At 36.7% G+C, this 19,727-nt stretch overlaps 1 protein-coding gene across 1 annotated transcript in view; it reads right to left on the bottom strand.

Moving 5' to 3' along the window:
• Positions 1 to 12,839: 12,839 nt before the first annotated feature.
• The window catches only part of SMC2 (structural maintenance of chromosomes 2), a 45,455-nt gene continuing 38,567 nt past the window's right edge, over positions 12,840 to 19,727 (bottom strand). Inside the window, exons 23-25 of the mRNA XM_012638529.1 lie at positions 17,363 to 17,523; positions 14,303 to 14,450; positions 12,840 to 13,370 (exon numbers count right to left, since the gene is read on the bottom strand). Coding sequence (XP_012493983.1) covers positions 13,194 to 13,370; positions 14,303 to 14,450; positions 17,363 to 17,523 — 486 coding nt within the window. The 3' untranslated portion in view covers positions 12,840 to 13,193. The remainder of the gene's footprint in view (positions 13,371 to 14,302; positions 14,451 to 17,362; positions 17,524 to 19,727) is intronic.

The following is a 19,727-nucleotide window of genomic DNA, read 5'->3' as shown; positions in this document are numbered from 1 at the left end:
GGCATCATACATCAAATGTGAAGCAACGTTAGCTAGAATTTACTGATTCAGCAATTTCTCATGGGTAGAAAAACTACTAAGTGCTAGGCACTATGTTAGGCATTGAAAATTCTACAATAAGTCTATTCTGCAAATCCAAAGAGTTTAGTTTAGTTGGGGTGACAAATTAACCTGTATGACAAAATGATAAATAATATAACTGGAAATGTATATTTGGAATATTATAGAATAATTTTGGTTTATACTAGTAGTGATGGGGTTTAACATTTTTAGTACTTGGTATGTGTTGAGAAAGTACAAGAATATTTTCCATGTTCTGATTTAATTTTTCTATCTACCAAATATCAATATTATCAATTTCACATTACGAAAGAGAAGGACCAAGAGATTATATTACATTTAGGATTGGTACAAGACTTTGAGAAATTCAAAGCTAGACCCAAGTGGGAAGAGCTATTCTAGCTAGCTTTCCTTAGTCCCAATTAACAGTTAGGGATGTTCTGGAAGCTGTCACCTTTCAGGGAGATGGGGAAGAAGCTTTACTTTACACGAAGTACAGTGGAAGGAACATAGATGAGACATACCAGTAAAAATCCACTGAGGAAAATGCTACTGTGGAAGGAAACTTTATCCAAGAATAATGACCCTCTATACAAGCAAGTTCATCTTCCATATGCTAGAGTGCCATTAAATTATGCAAGTTTATTTTCCGTAGGCTATAGTGCCATCTTTCTCAAACCACAGTTTGAGGACTTTTGGAGAAGGGTCTTAGAATACATTCTCAGGGTCTGTAAACTTCTCAATATTGTAAATTTTGTGCTTTTATTTTGATAAGAACATGCATATTTGAGGCTCATCTCAATAGACAATGTGTATCTTAAGCACTGCATGGTGATTTCATTGCTTGCATTTATATATTTATAATCGTATAACAATTTCTTTAGCATGAAGTAGGGGTATTTTAATGTAATGGGCCATAGAATAAAAGAACAGAAAATGTTCTTAATATGAACATGGTGTGTTCCTAGTAAGTGATGACCAAATGACATTGTAGCACACAGTACAAGGTTATACAGTGGTTTCTATCGAGAACAGTGGTGGGGGATGAGTGATTACATGGCAGCATGTTAAAATTAAAAGGACCTGCACGGTAGCAGATAATATCTTAGTCTCACTCTAAGCAATAATTTTATTCACCCCTTTATCTGCATAATTAAATAGATGTTGGGCTAAATTTCGTTTTTGTGGTTGTTTGCATTATTGTCTATTTTTTGATTTTTAGTTTTATAGGAACAAAAGGCAAAAGAAGTCCATTTCAAAGTTTATGCTCATATATATTTAAATCTGTGTGGAAAGGTTTTTTCCTTTAAATAGTTTTTATGTTATGAAATAGCATTTTATAAACACTTGTATAATCGAAAGATCATACACTTTGGAAGTAAAGAGACATATTCAAATTCTGATTCTGCTGCACCTCAGCTGAGGAAGAAAATTAACTTCTTTGAGCTGTGTTTTCTTGTCTAAGAGAATGATAGTATCAACTTTGCTGAGTTGTTAAAACGAGATCATACATGAAACTATGTGCAGCCAGTGTATCCTCGTTTTCTTCCTTTCTTTTCTCTCTTTACCCTGAATGCACATTTTCCATCTAAATTTTTGGTAGCAACCCACCAGGAGAGAATGGGCCATGGAGTAGCAGCACAGTGCACTTTCGGTCCATTTGGTCCTGATGGAAATTATGTGAGAGACTGCATGGAAGATAAGGCTTAAAGCATTGGAATTATTTATAAAAGTAAACTACCCATGCTCTTTCTGGTCCCCAAAAGCAGAGGTAATCAGGATATGTTTAATATCTGCTTCCTTATGCTGAGCTGGACGCAATCTCAGGATAAAAATCTTTTTCTCCCCCATTAATTTTTTTTTTCTTCAAGTTAACATCTGCCTTGAATTTTCAATCCTAAGTAATTAGCAATTTAGTAGACTTCTATAACTAAATTACTAAGGGATTTAAAAATATGTCTTTGATTAAAGTTGAAGGATATGAAAATAAAAATCTTTCAACCTTAGAACATAATAGCTGAGGCAATTTATATACTTTTCACATACAAAAATAGAATAGGAAGTATTAATAATAGCTGCAATATATAAAAGGGCTCATACTATTGATTTTTTTTTTTAATTCTTTGGAGGAAAAAAGTTTCCAGCATGAAATATTTGCTTATAACTTTTTACTGTGAGACTTCATTACAAGCATGGGTGTATGACAAAATCCTAATAGTCACTTTTCAGAGAGTGAACCTCGGTCAAACAATCTCATATTAGTCAATTGGCTAATCCATACAGTTGGCACAGGAGCTGAGCAACACCCCGCAGACTCTTTCATCTTTATCTTTTATGATTCACTATATTCATTAAACAAATAATCTTTGAGATCAAGGCATCAAATAGGCAATGTGGATGCTAAAGAGAAGCATTGAGTTGCAGTCTCCTAGAAGAATTAAGATGTGTTCAGTTATAAAACTATTATCACAGAATATTTTCTACTAAATGTCTTATAAGAGGGGATGGGAATAGAGAAGGATCCATAGAAGTGGTGATCTTTGAGCAGAACCTTTGAGAATGAGCACACTGTTGATAGGATTGGTACAGAATGACTGCTCCACCTTGAGGGAAGAGCATGAGCAAAGACAAAGAAGGAAGCTCTGTGTTTGGGAGCCGCAGCTGCTTGGATTGGATGGAAAGTAGGATTCATACAACCAGTTAGTCTGGGACAGACTGGAACCCTTGAAAGCAAGCAATAGAGGGCTTAGGATGCCAAACTGTATAAATAGGGAATAATTTGTACTAGGACTAATATGAAGAACGGAGCAAGGAGAGATCTCTGAGGTTTAAAAGAGCTTTAGAAGATAGTTAATGACCATCAAGTAACATGGCTCATTCTACAAACCACATAAGAAAAGTTGTAACAGATAACATGTGAGGCCTCAATGCATAGTTTTCTTCTGTCTGAAGAAGAAAAATTAGGTCTTTAACTGGTGGCAAAAGAAGGGACAGCTTACGCCTACCATTCTGTCATACGTTTAGGCATTGGTAGCTATTTTATCTCACTAGATTAGCAAAAAATAAACCACTAACATGAGTCTCAGGACCAAACCAAAACCTTTTCTACCATGGATTTAAATATATCTCCCCTTACTACCACCCATGTATGACAAGAAACAAGAGAATCTTGTATTTCTATGTTGGGGGAATCTAAATGTTATCTCAGCTCCAGGCACAAATCCAGGAGTAAAACCAGCTCACTATGATGGGGTAGTGGCCAAAACTATGGACTTGTCAGCTACACAGTCCGTATAGCTCTGGGCAAATAAAGTTCCCCACCTAGTATCGAGAACAAATAAGTGGAAAAGGAGAAGTATTTTTAAGAGTCTTTTCAAATAATGTGGATATTCTTTCTTAATGCTAACAACAAAATGCAACAATAGCTTCTCAAATTTTAGTTGCAATGTGGGGAATCTGAAACGATATCAATAAACTTTTTGTACTCTGTAATATTAAAATCCTGCACTTTGAATGGTTATTTTACCCACATAGTGACTTTGTAACATCAGACATTGGTCATTGGAAAATACTGTCCACTAAGTTGTGCATATCTTCTAAATGTTAACACATTTCATAATACAATATAAAGAAAACCTCACTGTTAATATTGCCACCAGTTTTATTAGAAAAGTCTTGAAGTATTAAAAGGATGTCAAGCTCACAATGATGAATACAAGTTTGCCAAAATTCTAATTTTCATTTGAAAGCTACAATTTTATTATTGGCAACAAATATGTCAGGTTTATGTGACAGGCTCATTTTGTTCCTTTTTAAGAAATGTCTACCAAATACCATAGACTTAATAATGATAGTTTGTCTGTCAGTCATTTGCTCAAATAAAAATGGTATTCCATGAAAAAAAAAGCATTTACTTTAGCCTCAACAAAAACAACTGCATTTCTATAAAATAACCATCATGTTTTGCTATGCAGTAGAAGTGCTTTATTTATAATTCTCATTTCATCACATAGATTATTAAAGACATGTACTCAGGGAGTTGAGACACAAAAAATGTAATGATTTTTATAGCTTCATCAAAGACGCTTAAGTGAAACTGCTGTTTTCTAGAAAAATTCAAATGCATGGCAGTGAAAAAATACAATCACTACAAGTACAGTGTGTTGCACTACCTTGATTTATGCTAAGGTGTTAGTAGTTTTACTCACCATTCATGCAAATATCAACAAATGAGTTACAAGAGTGTTTTATATACTTAGGATGCAATTCTGTAAAGTATGTATGTACATTGCAAATAATTTCTCCTATTTTGTAGCTTGTTTTTTCTATTTCTTCTGAAGAGATAGTTTCAACTTGATGTCCAATTTATCAATTTTTCTTTGTGTTTCTTGTGTTCTAAGAAAACTTTGCATACTATAAGATTAATATGGTTTCTTCTAAAAGTATTATAGCTATTACTTTTGGGCCTATAATTCATTTCTAGTTATTTTTTGTATATGTTGTGAAGGGTCAATGTTTACATTTTTTCATATAAATATCAAGCTGTCAGTACCATCTGTTGAAAAAACAACTTGGAAATGGCTTATTTTCATATGTTGTTAGATTCAAGTTGCTAATAGTTTAAAAATTTTTGTTTCTACATTCATGAAGACTCTTGTCCTTTAATTTCTTTGTTTTGTAATGTCTTTGTCAAGTTTTAATATTAGAGCAATACTAGCCTCATGAAACAAGCTGGGATATGTTCCCTGCTCCTCTATTTTCTGAAAGATTTTGTGTAAGACTCATGTTGTTTCTTCCTTGAATTATAACATTTATGAGTGAAACCATAAGGGATTGGAGTTTTCTTTGTGGAAAGACATTTAATAATAATTTTAATTTTACTAGTAGATGTGAGACTATTCAGATTTTTCTATTCTTGTGCCAATTTTGGTAACTTATATTTTTAAAAGAATTTTTCCATTTTGTCTAAGTTATCAAATTTACGGGCATATGGTCATAATTTTGTGCCTTTTTAATCTAGATAAGATCCACAGTATTGACTCTTTTCATTCCTGATATTAGTGATTTGTAATTTCTCTAGTTTACTTGATGGGTAGTTAGGGATATACTGATTTTGTTGGTTGAGAACCAGATGTTGGTTTCACTGATTTTCTCCATTGTTTTGTGTATTGTAGATTTCTACCCTTATTATTTCCATCTTTCTACTTAATTTGGGTTTACTTTGTTCTTATTTATTTAGAACACAAGATTAGGGTAGAACATTAGACCACTAAATTTATAACTTTTTTGTTTCCTAATATAAGTATTTACATCTATCAGTTTCTCTCTAAACATTTTTTAAAAATTGAAATGATACAAAGTATGATCCCTGATCAAAGGAGAATTAAACTAGAACTCAGGATGAAAAGGATACTTGGGAACTATCAAGTATTTGGAAATTAAGAAATACACTCCAAAACAACCATAAGTCAAAGAAAAAATGTCAAGGTAAATTAGAAAATTTTGAACTTAAAGTGAAAATGCAACATGTCAAAATCTGTGAGATGAAGCTAAAAGATTACTTAAGAGGGATGTCTATGGCATTAACTGCTTATTAGAAAAACAAAGAGTTCTCAAATCAATAAACTAAGCTTTCTTCATAAGAAACTAAGAAAGAACAAAGTAAGCCCAAAGCAAGCAGAAGAAAGGAAATAATTAAGCTAAAAGCAGAAATCAATTAATTGAAATCAGAAAGGCAATAGAGAAAGCAAATGAAACAAAAAGCTGGTTCTTTGAAAAGATCAATAGAATAGATAGACAATAGATAGACACACCTCTACTTAGCAAGACTGAGGAAAAAAAAGAAAAGAAAACACAGCTTACCAATATCAGGATATCAACTAGAGAATTTGAAGACAAAAAAGGGGTAATAAGAAGGAAGCATCATGACTACACACAAATTTGGCAATTTAGATAAAAGGGAACAATTCCTCAAATACGAACTCCTACAATTCACTCAATATAAAACAGATGATTTAAATAATCCTATAACCATTAAGGAAATTATACTCATAATTTTATCACAACCACCACCCCAAAATCTCCAGGCACAGATGGTTTCACAGAATTCTACGAAATATTTAAAGAATTAATGTTAGTTCTGCACAATCTTCTGGAAAACAGAAGAGTGTAGAAGAGGGAACATTTCCGAATTCAATTCCATGAAGCTAGTATTACCCTGCAACCAAACAAAGACAGTAGGAAAAAAGCTAAAGGCCATGTGCCTCATGAATATAAACACTACAATCACGACCAAATTATTAGCAAATAGAATTCAGCAATATTTAAGAATTATACACATCATGACCAAATGGGGTTTATTTGAGGGATACAAGACTGATTCGATATTTAAAAATCTAGCTAATTCATAAAGAAATCACATGATCATATCAATCAATGCAGAAAAATCATTAACAAAATTCAACACACATCCATGGTAAAAACTATCATCAAACTAGGAGTAGTAGCAAATTTCCTCAACTTGATAAACAGCGTCTACCAAAAACCTACAGTTAACATTATACTTAGTGAAGAAAGATGGAACGCTTTCTCCCTAATTGTGGGACCAAGGCAAGTATACTGGTTCTCACCATTCTTATATGATACAGTGCTGGAAGTTCTGGCCAATGCAGTAAGGCACAAAAGGAAGTGAAATGCATACAGATCAAAAGGGAAGAAATAAAACTGTGTCTATTTGCAGATTACATGACTTTCTACCTAGAAAATCCTCCAAAATCTGCAAAAAACCTCCTAGAACCAATAAGTTCAGTCAGGACAAAGGTTACAAGACAGACATACAGACATGAATTGTATTTATATATACTAACTATGAACTCAAGGCCATTAAAGCTTAATGTACAATATCCTTTATAGTAGCTCAAAAGAAATATTTAGGTATAAGTCTAACAAAACATGTGCAGAATGTGAATGCTGAAAATTATGAAACAGTGATGAAAGATATCAAAGATCTAAATAAATAGACATCCAATCCATGTCCATGGATTGTCAGGCTTCAATAATAAAGGTGTCAATTTTCTTCAAATTAATATCTAGGGTAAATGAAATTCTTATAAAAATCCCAACAGGTATTTTTTAGATACAGTTGAGATCATTCTCAAATTTATATGGAAAGGCAACAATCTAGAATAAATCAATTTTGACAAAGAGGAATAAAGTAGGAAGAATCAATCTAACTGATTTCAAGACTTATAGCTACAGCAATAAAGACTGTGGTATTGGAAGAGGGATAAACACATAGATCAAGGAACAGGGTAGAGAACCTAAAAACAGACTTACAAAATATGCCCAAGTAAATTTTGACACAGGTGCAAAAGTAATTCAATGTTTTCCTAGGAGAAAGGCTAGTCTTTTCAGCAAATTGTGCTAGCGCGATTGGATATCCATAGGCAAAACAAAAACAAATAAAAAAAGAACAGGGCACCTTCCCTTCCCCCGACCCCCAGCAGCTTACTCAGTAAGTGAGGGCTCAGGTTCTATTGGTGTACACTGTGATGTCAGTAATGCTGTTGTCCTGTTTCAATTTAAGGAACTCTGGCAAAATGTCAGGACCACAACTAACAAAACCTTGGTGGGCTGGTACTTCAGTGCACTTCTTTTGATTACAGGGAGAAGTATCCCAATGGCAACAACATAAACAAGGGTAGGGACTATTGGGTAGGGGCTCCATGAATAATAACATATGGAAGAAACTGAGCTAATGCAATTATAGCATTGATGAGACTTAGTCGCTGTGGTCTATGACGGAATGAAGTGGGGGATGGCAGATCAAACACTTTGTCAGGCAATCAGCATTGGCCACAGCTTGGGAGGTCCTAAGCAGGGTATTATGCTTCCAGACCTCTGATGCTTCATCCTCGTGTAAAAAGCATATCGACAGGTTAGTGCTTCACCCCCACCCATCCAGATCTCTCAGGGTCCCTATCTGCGGGATAGGGGTTGGGCTAGGTGGGTATAGGGATCCCGTTTGTCTATCCTGAGGCTGCTACTTCTGCAGCCTCACTTCCCTTGTTGATTGACTCAGACCTTTTGGCTCAGTCTTCCAGTCCAGGAAGGGAGGTCACGTCCTTGACAAACTTGACATTTCTGATGAAATCACCCACCAGAACGGAGGGATCAGATGTCCCTGGCCAGCCAAAAATGTTTATGGCAGTTATTCATATTAGCAAAAAACTGGAGACAATCCAGATATAAAGAAAATATGGGATATGTGTGTGTGTGTGCGTGTGTATACATATATATATGTTCACTATGAAAGTTTTTGAATCTTGGGCCACAGGTAACCACAAGTACTAAAGCATCCACTTTGGATCACTTGGTACCTTCTGGTAAGCTTTCTTCATGGAGCTTACTAATCCTTTGGGGTTCTGGCTGGGCCCTGTCTTGAATGTACCAATTTCATTTGATAATTGAGCTCTGTTGAGTTTGGCCAAATTTATTGGTAGGGTTTGTAAGCATCCAAGAATGGGCAGTTCAAGTAGCAGAGTTACATCTAGCACTCTGGCCTTAAGATGTTCAGCCTCCACGAGTACACAGTAGCAAGAGAGGTGTTACTACTCAAAAGGGATCTATTTGGGGGTTGCCTCAGGAAACTTGCCCAAAATCTGATGTGTACCCCAATGGCAATTTTCTGTTGCCACAGATGCCATTTAGCATGCATGGAGGTCATGGGCACACATCATTGCATAGGGTTAGCAGGCTCTCAAAGTTTTAAAAGCAGTGCTTCGGCCACAGCTTGTTAAATGACTTCTAAGGCCTTCTGCTACAAAGGGCCCTGTTCAAAGTTGGCAGCTTTGTTGGTCACCTTACCTTGACTAAGGGAGCCAAAAGAACACCCACGTTGGGGATACGCTGTGTTGAGTACCCAAGAGGCCTCCCAGCTATTGGGCCTCCTTTCTGAGTGGGTGCTGCCAAGACCAACAATTTTCACTTGCTATAATCTGGAATACTTCTTTGGTTTCCTGCCCATGTGGTGTTGGCATTCCACCTCTGGCAGTCAGTTGTTGGTCTCCATGCCTCAAAGGCTTTCTGACCAGCCAAACGGGGCCGGTACATTGTAATATGGTGGTCTGTAACATTCTTATCCGTAGCAGGTTTTGAATTACCATCTTAACTTACTGTTCTCCACTTAGTGTGGTGTCCCTCTGAGTAGTATCCACTTTCTGAGCTCTCTGGCCCTGGGCATGGGCCAGAGACTATGTGTCCAACAACCAGGGGATTGTGTGCTGTGCTATTTCTATTCCTTTCTCTCTGCCACCATTCATGCAGCCAACTCACTATCTGTGGTGGGGGCTAACCACTTTTTACTCCTTTTTCCACATAAAATATCCAGTTGCATGTCAAACCCTGTGCTGCCTTGGGACTTCCATCTTCATCCTGGGCCAGAGACTGAGGGATATTGCCCTGCCAGTATCATCAAAAAGCCATGGTTTTGTCAGCCTGAATCTTGCTTACTGCGTGAGTTTTTGTGAAGGTTTCTTGTGCACTGGTTACCCACCTGAGTCTGGTGAGGCAGAGCACTCATATACAACAAATTACACAAAGCAGATTTATTACTTACAGATAGGCAGCGAGGGACAACGGAAGCCTAGGATCCATGGCAAGCCAGTCCCCGAAGTTCAGGAAAACTGCCCAGGCCAGACGGGAGTCCCCACTGCATGTGTCCTACTTGCACCACAGCTGAGTAGGCTGGAAAGCAGCCTGCATAGGTTTTATACCCAGGGACACAGGACATGCTGGGCTAAAGTGTTGAAGGAAACCCTGTCTTAGGGAATGGGGATGGGACTATAACATCACCTGGGCAGTTCCTATCAGTCCCTCCTCTAAAGAGTTTGCATTCCCAGCACATTCTATGGTTCTTTTTGACAACTACAAGTGAGAAAGTGGGGAGAAGTGGGTTGGTCCAAGGCCACCTGAAGAACTGCCGTGCAGTGGCAGTTCAAATTACAATTCAGTTGTATTAGGATAAACTGTAAACTACTTATCTGTTTGACAGATTCCCTTTGACTAAACTCTAGCCAGGCTCCTCTGAGCCCTTTCTCTACTAGCCCTAAACCTTTGCCTGTAAAGACTTAGAAAACACGGACATTGTTTCTAACAACTCAAAGTCACATCCCTAGGATAAGCCTAGCCCCTGAAGTGCTTGTCTGAGAAAATTCAAGTTTGCTAAAAGAATTTACTCTTTGTTCCAGCTAACACCTAAAGACACAGTCCCTGTGTCCCAGTCTATGCATGAGGCTGAGAACCTAGCTTGGGGATAAGAACCAGTTAACAAACCCAAATGGGTTTCACATGGACCGACCTTCCCTTTCCCATTTATTAATATAATACTTCCCTGACTCCCACTCACCCCTACCTATTCTCTCATCCTCCCTTTAAAACACCCAGTCAGTTCAATATAAATTGAAGTTCAGTTTATGCTGGACTCTTCTTATTGCAATAGTATAATATAGTACTGATTAAAGTCTGTCTTTACTAATTTAATGACCAATCTGGCTTTATCTTTGACTTGTTCTGTTTGCATAGTGCAGGGGTCAATAGACTTGAGTTCTTCTATAAATCTGAGGACCCTCTTCTCTAGCTCCCCCTTCTGAGATTTCTCCTTTACTATCTAGAAGCTGTGGTTATACCAGACTTATTCCTCACTTGTTCAGGCCAGATAGACAGCGGGCTTTCTGTTGCAGTGTTAGCTGTCCTACAGCTGCGTCAGGACTATAGCTAGCACTTAGGTCAAAGGTGTAAGGGCATTCAATCTAGCTTGTGCCTGTCTCCTCCTCCAAATTTCAAAGCCCATCCAAAATTTTCCTGCTTTTTCTTCAGTTTCCAGAGCTCTTGGGTAGTTGTTTCTGGTATTGTGCCCAGAATCTGTATTTATTATCTGTAGGAGTGTTGGCCTGGTAGATTACTCCACCATGTCTTTGCTGTGCATTCGCAGTTTGCCTACTTGAAACGCCAAAAACAATACAACAAATCCTCTCTTCAAATGTTTTAGAGGTTGTTCTCGATGATAATATTCACATTGCTCATACAGGCATGGCTTAAATTTACTTTGTACAATAACTGCAAATGTTTAGGCTGTCAGTGAGGTAATATAGGTTCTGGAGACCAACTGCCAAGATTTGCATATTGGCTCTGCCACTCACTAACTGTATTATCACCCTAGGCAAGTTTCCTAACTTCTTTGCTCAACACAATTTCCTCAGTTACATAATGCTGATAACCGTACTTAACCTCACTGGATTACTGTAAAGATTCAACGTGAAAACACACACAAATGAGAACAGTGTCTGATATACAGAAAAAGCTTGATAAATGTTAATTAACTCACATTACTGCAGATGTGTGAAATAAATGTCCCTCTAATCAAAAAATAACAATGGCATTACTCACAAAATTTTAATATGTCTTTCAGGATTTTCAAGATCAAGATTATATATAAAACAAAAATTAGGAAAGCAAGCACACAAACAGAAAATTTGTATCAGAGGAGGAAGAAAATTAGTACATAGCCAAAATATTCAACCTCACAAAGTCTTTTAAAAATGCTGGCTAAAAGAGCAATGAAGTACCATTTTATAGCTATTAAATCAGAAATATTAAAATTAGCAGCCAGTACTGAATAGTCTGTGGTCAAATGGTATACTGTACTTTATTGGTGACAGTGTGAATTTATACAACTGTTTTGGGAAAGTGTTTGCAATACATCTGAATGGAAACAAACTTTGTATGCCTGTGATATTGGACTTCCTGCAACTCAGTATTGATAGCATTTTCCCTCCCAAAGTGGACACAACTAATTCCAGATTCAATCCTTTCCAGTGTGTCCCATAATATCAATTCCTTGGGTATGTTCTGACATCTCAGATAGGTATGGAGAATGAAGGATGACAAATGTCAAACCCAGGGCCAAGGAGTACGAGCATCTATCTGGGAAAGTAAGATAGTAACACTCAGGAACTAAGACTCAAATATCAGGAAGAGATGGGGGAACAAAACAAAAACACTGAAAGTCAGATTAGATCATGTCAGAGCTTTTAGCATTCAGTTTGGAGACAATGTTCTGTTGATGGATCTAGAGACACTAATATAAATAGTATTCTTATGGTGTTTCTTAGCTCCATCTTTCAAGTTCTAAAGGAATTTCAACCCTCTGAACTGAAAAGCAGAAGACCCTAAGAATTATAATCATCATCAAACTTCTGAGTTATTTTGGTGGAACAGATGGATCTATTTATATATTTATCAGGATCAACAAAAAAGATAAACATGATTTAGTCTTTTGGCTCCTACATTCTCACTAACAGGTTGTTACTGATTGGATTATGAAAAGGCTGACAAGAATCTTTGAAAATATTAGATAAACTTGCAGCAGATAAGCAGAATACAACACACTTCCCCCCAAGCTTCAATTAAAATGTTCATAAGGCTTAAAACAAAAAAGGTTGCAAAGACCAATTAAGTATATAGAAACATGATATTCGAACATCATTAAAATGAAAAAATTTTCAAGATCTGTTTCCCATCTCAGTCTAAATCAGGGACATGGAATTGTATCCTCAAGGAACTAGCCCCAAATAGCTCAGTGCCTGCATAACAGCTTTCTTTGTGTTTCCATTGCTGGTCCACTTACTTGCTTTATAATTCTTCCTTACCTGAATGACTTTATTAGCAATAAAAAAAAAAACAATATTGCCTTAGGAATTAAACTAATTAAAAGCTGACTATCAGCTATACTTATTCTATAATTTAATTTCATCTGTTTCTTTGTATATATATTTGCTTTTACATACAGAATTTATCACCAACCACATTATCTCAGGATCCCTAATTTATAAAAGACATGCATAAGAAAAAATATTTTGATGATATGCATAAAATCACAACCACAGTAACTGGACCATAGTTACACTAATTAAGAGATGAGGAATCTATGTTCATTTATAAGTGATTACAGAAAGGAAGAGAAAATATGGGTTAAGTAACAACATTAATTTTTTTATATAGACAAATGAGATATTCTAAGTTCTTCAAAGTTTACGTTGAAGAAACAGGTCAAGGTGAAGGAGTAAATTTGTAGTTTAAACTTCCACATGTGCTCCTTTGGGTCCTTTTGCCTTGGATTTTGTTTCCTTTGGAATCTTTCCATTTTGACATTGTGTAAATCTGGCTACTGTAGAAACACCATCCACAAACTTGGTTTTGAAAAGAACGTTTGCATTGTTAAACATACCTTCTTTTAGCGACACCACAATGAACTTAAGAAAAACAGAAAAAAAAGCATAAACATTATATGATATTATTAAAGAAGTTTAATCCTTTAAACTGAGGATGAGAATTGTTTGCAGATCATTTTGATTTTTTTATTTCTTTAAACAGTTATGATATTAGGCACCTAAATAAATGCTAGCTTTTCATTATTTGGTTTTAGATGCCTCTTAATTTTATCTTGAGATCTTTCTTATGCAGGTTTACTATTTCCTGGTGGTTGACTGACTGCTCGTTGCTATCTTCTGTAGCTGGCATTCACTCACTGTTTTGTTGCTAGCTCTAATAGACCTGGTGAAATATTTTTTCCTTGTGATATTTTAATGCCAAAAAAGGTTTCAAGTTCCTACAGTACTACCACTAGCCCAAATGGAACCTTTACATAATTATGAAAAGGCACCACCTTCAATGTTATCTGCCAAAAAACTGCCATAATGAATACACAATCTGATAAGTATGATAAATGGAGCCCCCAGAGTTGTACCATGCATAAGTTATGCACCTATATTTGGCAGTCCCAGTTCCTACAGTCATAGTACAATAATAACAAACTGTTCCTAGTTTCAGGAGGCTTCTTTTTACTTTTTAGCCAGGACAAAGTTCCCCTATCAAGTCCCGTGTGATTGTCTGATAACCTGACCTATGTCCCTAAAACAGTTTTAATTGTACATCTTCATGGCAGCTAGCTAGAGAAAACAATATTAACCCTAAATCAATCCTAAATTATGACTAAATTAGATTCTCCCTCATGTTTCAACCAATATTTTTAATGCCTGGCTCTTCCTTTAAAAGGAGACTGAACCCTTTTTCCTTTTATATCCATTTGAACATAAGTTTATTTAAATAGATATATAACACTTTAATAGTCTTCAATCCTAAGTATCTTACTTAAACTATTACCGGAACTTTTTTCTAGTCTTACCTGAGAATGTGTGAAATGAGTACGCAGCATCTGTCCAATATTCTGGGTATGAGAAAGATCCAAGGCTGCATCTACCTCATCAAGGATATAAATTGGAGCAGGTTTGAAGAGGAGCATGGACAGTATTAATGACAAAGCCACTAAAGACCTGGGAAAAGGTCAGTGGAATATCCATAAAAATTTGATTTTGTAATACCACTTTTTATCAAAACACTGAAACAAATCTGCGATGCTGTTACTATGGTGAATAGTGCAGATTAATCTGAAAGATTGTCGTATAAAAAAGAATCTTAAGTTTCAAATGTCAACACTTTTGTTGAATTAAGATGTTTAGCTTTCTACTTTTCTTCTCTTCATAAATATACTGTTTTCATAAGACAATTTTAATATTGCCATATTGTGTTTGTTCAGTACTTGTCCTTAAGAAAAGACCATGGTAATTTTAATAGTTTTTTTTTTTTTTTTTCTCCTTCCCCAATTGCTTATTAGAGCCCAGGTAGCAGGTGAGTGAGGGCTATGTATTTATTTGTTAAGACAATAGCTCTTGTTTTAGTAACAGTATAATTAGTTTAGATGTCCTCTTTCAAACTATTATGTATGCACCCACATACAGGTACACAGAGACACTATAAATATATAGGCACCATTTGCTAGTAAGCTGCATAGATTATGGCTATTATCTTAAGTACTTTATAGTTACACCTACTCAAAAATTTTATAGTTCCGTTTTCAGTGCTCTTCCAGCTCACCATTCCCTTTAACTGCAGCTGTTTTGATTCTAATCTGGTATGAAGGGTCACAATAATCCTTACAGTATTTTGTCTTAAGAATCATATTTTATTAAAATGCCTTGTTTTTTAATATAAAATATTTATAATTATTTAACATTAGAATAAAAATTACAATAAAAATTGTAACATACTTATTCTATAATGAAATACCTCCTGGCATGCAGTACTAGAATAGTCAATCCAATGCTTGCTGCATTCCAATAGGGTATTAATTAAGAAACACATAAGTGAGGAAAGAATGTGTGCACAAGTGGAGGAAAAACCAAGATTTCTAGAAAAGGAAAGGGATGAAACAGTACAATAAAAAACAAAGCATAGTGAGACTGATATTTACCTCTACAGAGGGGAACTAAGGTCATTCAAGCAACCTAAAATTATTTTTCATTGGCTTTCTTTGTGCCAAATGCTTAAAGCATTCAACTTTGAACTTAATTTTGTAAAAAAATATATCTCACACTAAGACTTGAACTGCTATGCTGGACAGTGGTATATCTAAAAATAATTTTACAGCATCTTAATTATGGAAATAATTTGTAGGCCCCCAAGAAGAGAAACAAACATTTCCTATTTTCCAGGCATTTGCTAAAAATAGTTAAAAGATACTGTAATCTAAATTGTGGAATTCAATTTTGATTAATAGGCAGCAGGAACTGTCTTTTAGATGCTTAAAATTATTTAGGAGTTTTATCAATGATGAAAAATATAAATACATTTCTACTCACAAAAATAATAAAAGAATTCATAAGGAAAATTAACTTTTCTACGTACATAAAAAAAGTTACATGATGATAATATAGGACACAGAAAAACAATTCAAGGCCTATAGATTATACATTCTACAGGAGAAAAGGCAAATACTAATTAATAACCAATTTCAATTACGTAGCTATTCATAATTTTCTTTTAGGAGGTTTTAACTATTTGGCTGCCTGCAGGTAAAGTGTTAGGACACATGACCTTTTAAGTGTCTATCACTATGCTGATTTTCTGAATCACTGTGTAAGGATGGGAGAAACTTCCCCAAATCCATGTTTTCTCCAACACTCTTCATTCCTTTATGTAGATGCAAGGTTCCATCTGGTATCATTTTCCTTTTGCCTGAGAAATTCTTTAACCTGTAGTATGATTCTGTTAAATCAAACTTTTTATCTCAAAAATTATTCATATTGCCTTCAATTTGCAGACTATTTCTGTTAGATACATAATTCTAAGTTGACATGTTTTTCTTTCAACACTTTATATATGTTCCAGACTTTGGGCTTACATAGTTTTTGACAAGAAGTCTGAAATCATTCTTATCTTTGTTCACTGGCACATAATATGCCTCTTTTCCTTTGGCCTGTTTTTAAGATTTTACTATTGGTTTTTGGCAATTTTATATGATATGTCTTGCTGTGTATTTTTTTTTTTAATTTAATTTTATTCTTTTTAGAGACAAGGTCTCGCTATTGCCCAGGTTAGAGTGCCATGGCACAATCACATCTCACTACAGCCTCAAACTCCTGGGCTCAAGGGATCCTCCTGCCAGCCTGCGTCTGAGGTTCATCTCTGTTACTTTTGAGTATGTTTCTACTAACTGATTTCTCTGGATTAGAGTCAAATTTTATTGATTTTTGTCTTGTAATTTTTATTAGATGCTGGCCATTGTGACGATTATGTTGTTTAATATCTTAATTCCTTTTATCTTCCTTTAAAGAGCACTGGACTTTGTTCTGATAAACAATTAAGTAACATGTAGATCAGCCTGATCTCTTTAAGGCCTGTTGTGAAGTTTCCCAGGGTGAGTCTAGTAACCTTCACTTTTAGGGACAGTACAGACCTAATGCCAAGGTGCAGATCTCTGGGCCTCACAAAATTCTAACAATCTCTGTCTTTTTAACTTAGACTATGTTTGGGTTTCCTTCTCTGTATCTGAAGTCCAGCAACTCCTACTAGGGAGAAAGCCGGAGTGAACACAGGGCTCGGCACTCCTGTTTCCTCATTTCAGGTATTATAATCTTGTGCTACTCGTTTCAATATTTGAAAATAATTACTTTTCATATATTTTTGTCTAGTTTTCTAGTTGCTTATTCATATTTCTCTTTTGTCGCCTACTATTTTAATCAAATGTTCCAACCAAAATTTTTAGTTCTACGTATTAGGCTCCTTAAACTCTACATGCAAAGGCAGCTAAGAAAATCAAAACATAAATAAAATTGGGGGATAATGAGATGATGCATTACAATAAAGTAAGAAAAATGAGAAATAATATTACAAAGAGATTACTCACCTCTGACCACCACTAAGTTCAGTTAGGTTTTCTTTCCAGGTATTTCCTAAGGCAACCTTGAACTCCAGACCATCTAAAACAGTTTGCCCCTCTGGTGGTGCAAGCATAGCATTAGCACCAGGCAAAAGAGTAGAAAAAATAGACCCAAAATCTTTGTTCACCTGGATAAAAAAAAAATCATATTAAAATATCAGAATGTTTTCTAAGAAAAATAAGTTGTTGATATATGTACATGCAGTTCAGTAGGTCCATTCCGTTGTCTGTTATTCTAACTTGGGCTGGCAAACTATGGCCCATATGACAAATCTGGCCATGTCCATTTCTTTACAAATTATGTATGGGTGCTAGCACTAGTGCTACAACAGAATTAAGTAGTTGCAACAGAGACTGGGTGGCTAACCAACCAAGAAATGTTTACTATCTGGCCCCTTAAAAAATAGTTTCTATTTCCAGGGGGAACTAGAAGCTATACCTCTAACTCTACTGCAAAGTTTTGATATTTTTATAGAACATATTGCAGGAATCCTTAAGACACACACAACTCTATCACATAGGAGAAGAAAACCAAAAACATTTGGAGAAGCAAACATGAAACTCAAACTCTTTTTGGAATAAAATGTTTTCTTATTAAACTTTACTGTTTACTGAGAGGCCTTTAGCTAGTAATGACAGCCTCATCTTACCCTAAGTAGATTAGGGTGTGAGGTCCAGGAGAAAGAGGAATAAGATCAAAGGACCAGATTTGTTCAAGGTGTTAAAGTATTCTTTTCTATATGACTCATTTCATAGCCAAAGAGGTTACGGTCTTGAGGGCCAGGAATATGACCGAGTCCCAAGAGAAAAGGAAGCTGTCTGGCCTGCCCGTCTTGCCGCAGTTGAAGACTACATAGGGGAAAGACGGGCAGGAAAATGGCAGAGTAGAGGTGACCTCCTGGCTTTCTACTCCCACAGAGAGAGGTGAAGAACTCAGACGGCTACACAAGAGTGGATCGCTCCACCCCAAGAACAGCGTTGTGTAACTGCAGAGAAACGGCGTGGGATGTGAAACACAGGAAAAAAAAAAAAAGGTGAATGGGAAATATAATTGCAAAGTCTGCAGAGTGCAAGATGAACAATAGAGAATAGAGCATAGGACAGCTGTGCCCACCCGGCCAGCGAGTGCAGGGGGATCTGACCCACAGGAGAACATCCTGCTCCTCCACTGACCTCCACACCCAGATAGGGATGTGCCTTAAGTTGGTGCAAAATCGCAGCACAAGACAGTGGGCTCTGTGGAGAGGGGACAATAGCTGGAAACATCTTGAACTCCCCGGTGCTCTGTGCTAGGATTGCAATGGGTGGGGCAGGGACTGGTTTCTGAGTCATCATTTCCCGCAACTGCTCCAGGGAGTTAGGGGACAGACACCTCGCTTCAGGTGGTCAGTGGGGGCCAGAACAAAGGAGGTGAACACTGAAAAGGGGGCTCTATCCCTGGAAACTGCTGACACTCAGGCCAGCTTGGGGCAGGACAAAAAGCAAGACCATCTACTCGATAGACATGAGATTGTAGGACTGTAATATGCAAGATACAGTGGGTGTCCAGTTGATTCAGCATCTGCCAACTCCTGAGCAGTCGCCCCCAGCACTAGCTCTATGCAGGTGGACAGCCTCCATTTTTGGGGTCCACAACCTAGAGGCTGTGGTGTGCTATGGTTTGGGGCAGCACCCTTCCCTTCCACAACCTAGCCGGGCCTATGTTGATGGGCAAAATCTTAAGTGCTTCCCCATAATGCTAGTTCCCCAGTGGTAGGAGGCTGCCACTTGTGGAAACCCCAGATGGTGGGGAGCTGGGCAGACATGTGCATCACCCTAACCTAGCAACTTCTGCACCGGGCGTGGAGGGCTCTGCCCCGGAGGTTGGAAGAAGCGAGACAAGCCGCTTTCCCTGTGCAACTGGTATGAATCTGTAGGGCCTTGGCGCTAATCAGTAACTGATAACCCATTGATTCAGCCCACCGGAACAGCTTAGGTCTCTAATGAGAACATAACTCTAGGCCCTGCTCTGTGCATCTGGGTGGCAGCCAACAGTGGCATCTGTGATCAGGTAAGGAAAATCCTGTGCCAATCTCTCCACATCCACGCCAGCATTTGTTGTTTTGGGACTTTTTGATAAAGGCCATTCTCACTGGAGTTAGGTGGTATCTACCAGACTCATGGATTGGCAGAATCAATATTGTTAAAATGTCCATACTACCTAAAGTGATCACAGAATTAATGTAATCCCTATCAAAATATCACCATCATCATTCTTTACAGATTTAGAAAAAATAATTCTATGCTTCATCTGAAATCAGAGAAGACCTTGTATAGCCAAAGCAATCTTAAG

The sequence above is a fragment of the Propithecus coquereli genome, unplaced genomic scaffold, assembly GCF_000956105.1.
Source record: "Propithecus coquereli isolate 6110/MARCELLA unplaced genomic scaffold, Pcoq_1.0 Scaffold130, whole genome shotgun sequence".
In the NCBI taxonomy this organism is placed as follows: Eukaryota; Metazoa; Chordata; class Mammalia; order Primates; family Indriidae; genus Propithecus; species Propithecus coquereli.
The sequence above is the reverse complement of the archived record's forward strand: the minus strand, read 5'-3'. Positions and strand labels throughout refer to the sequence as shown.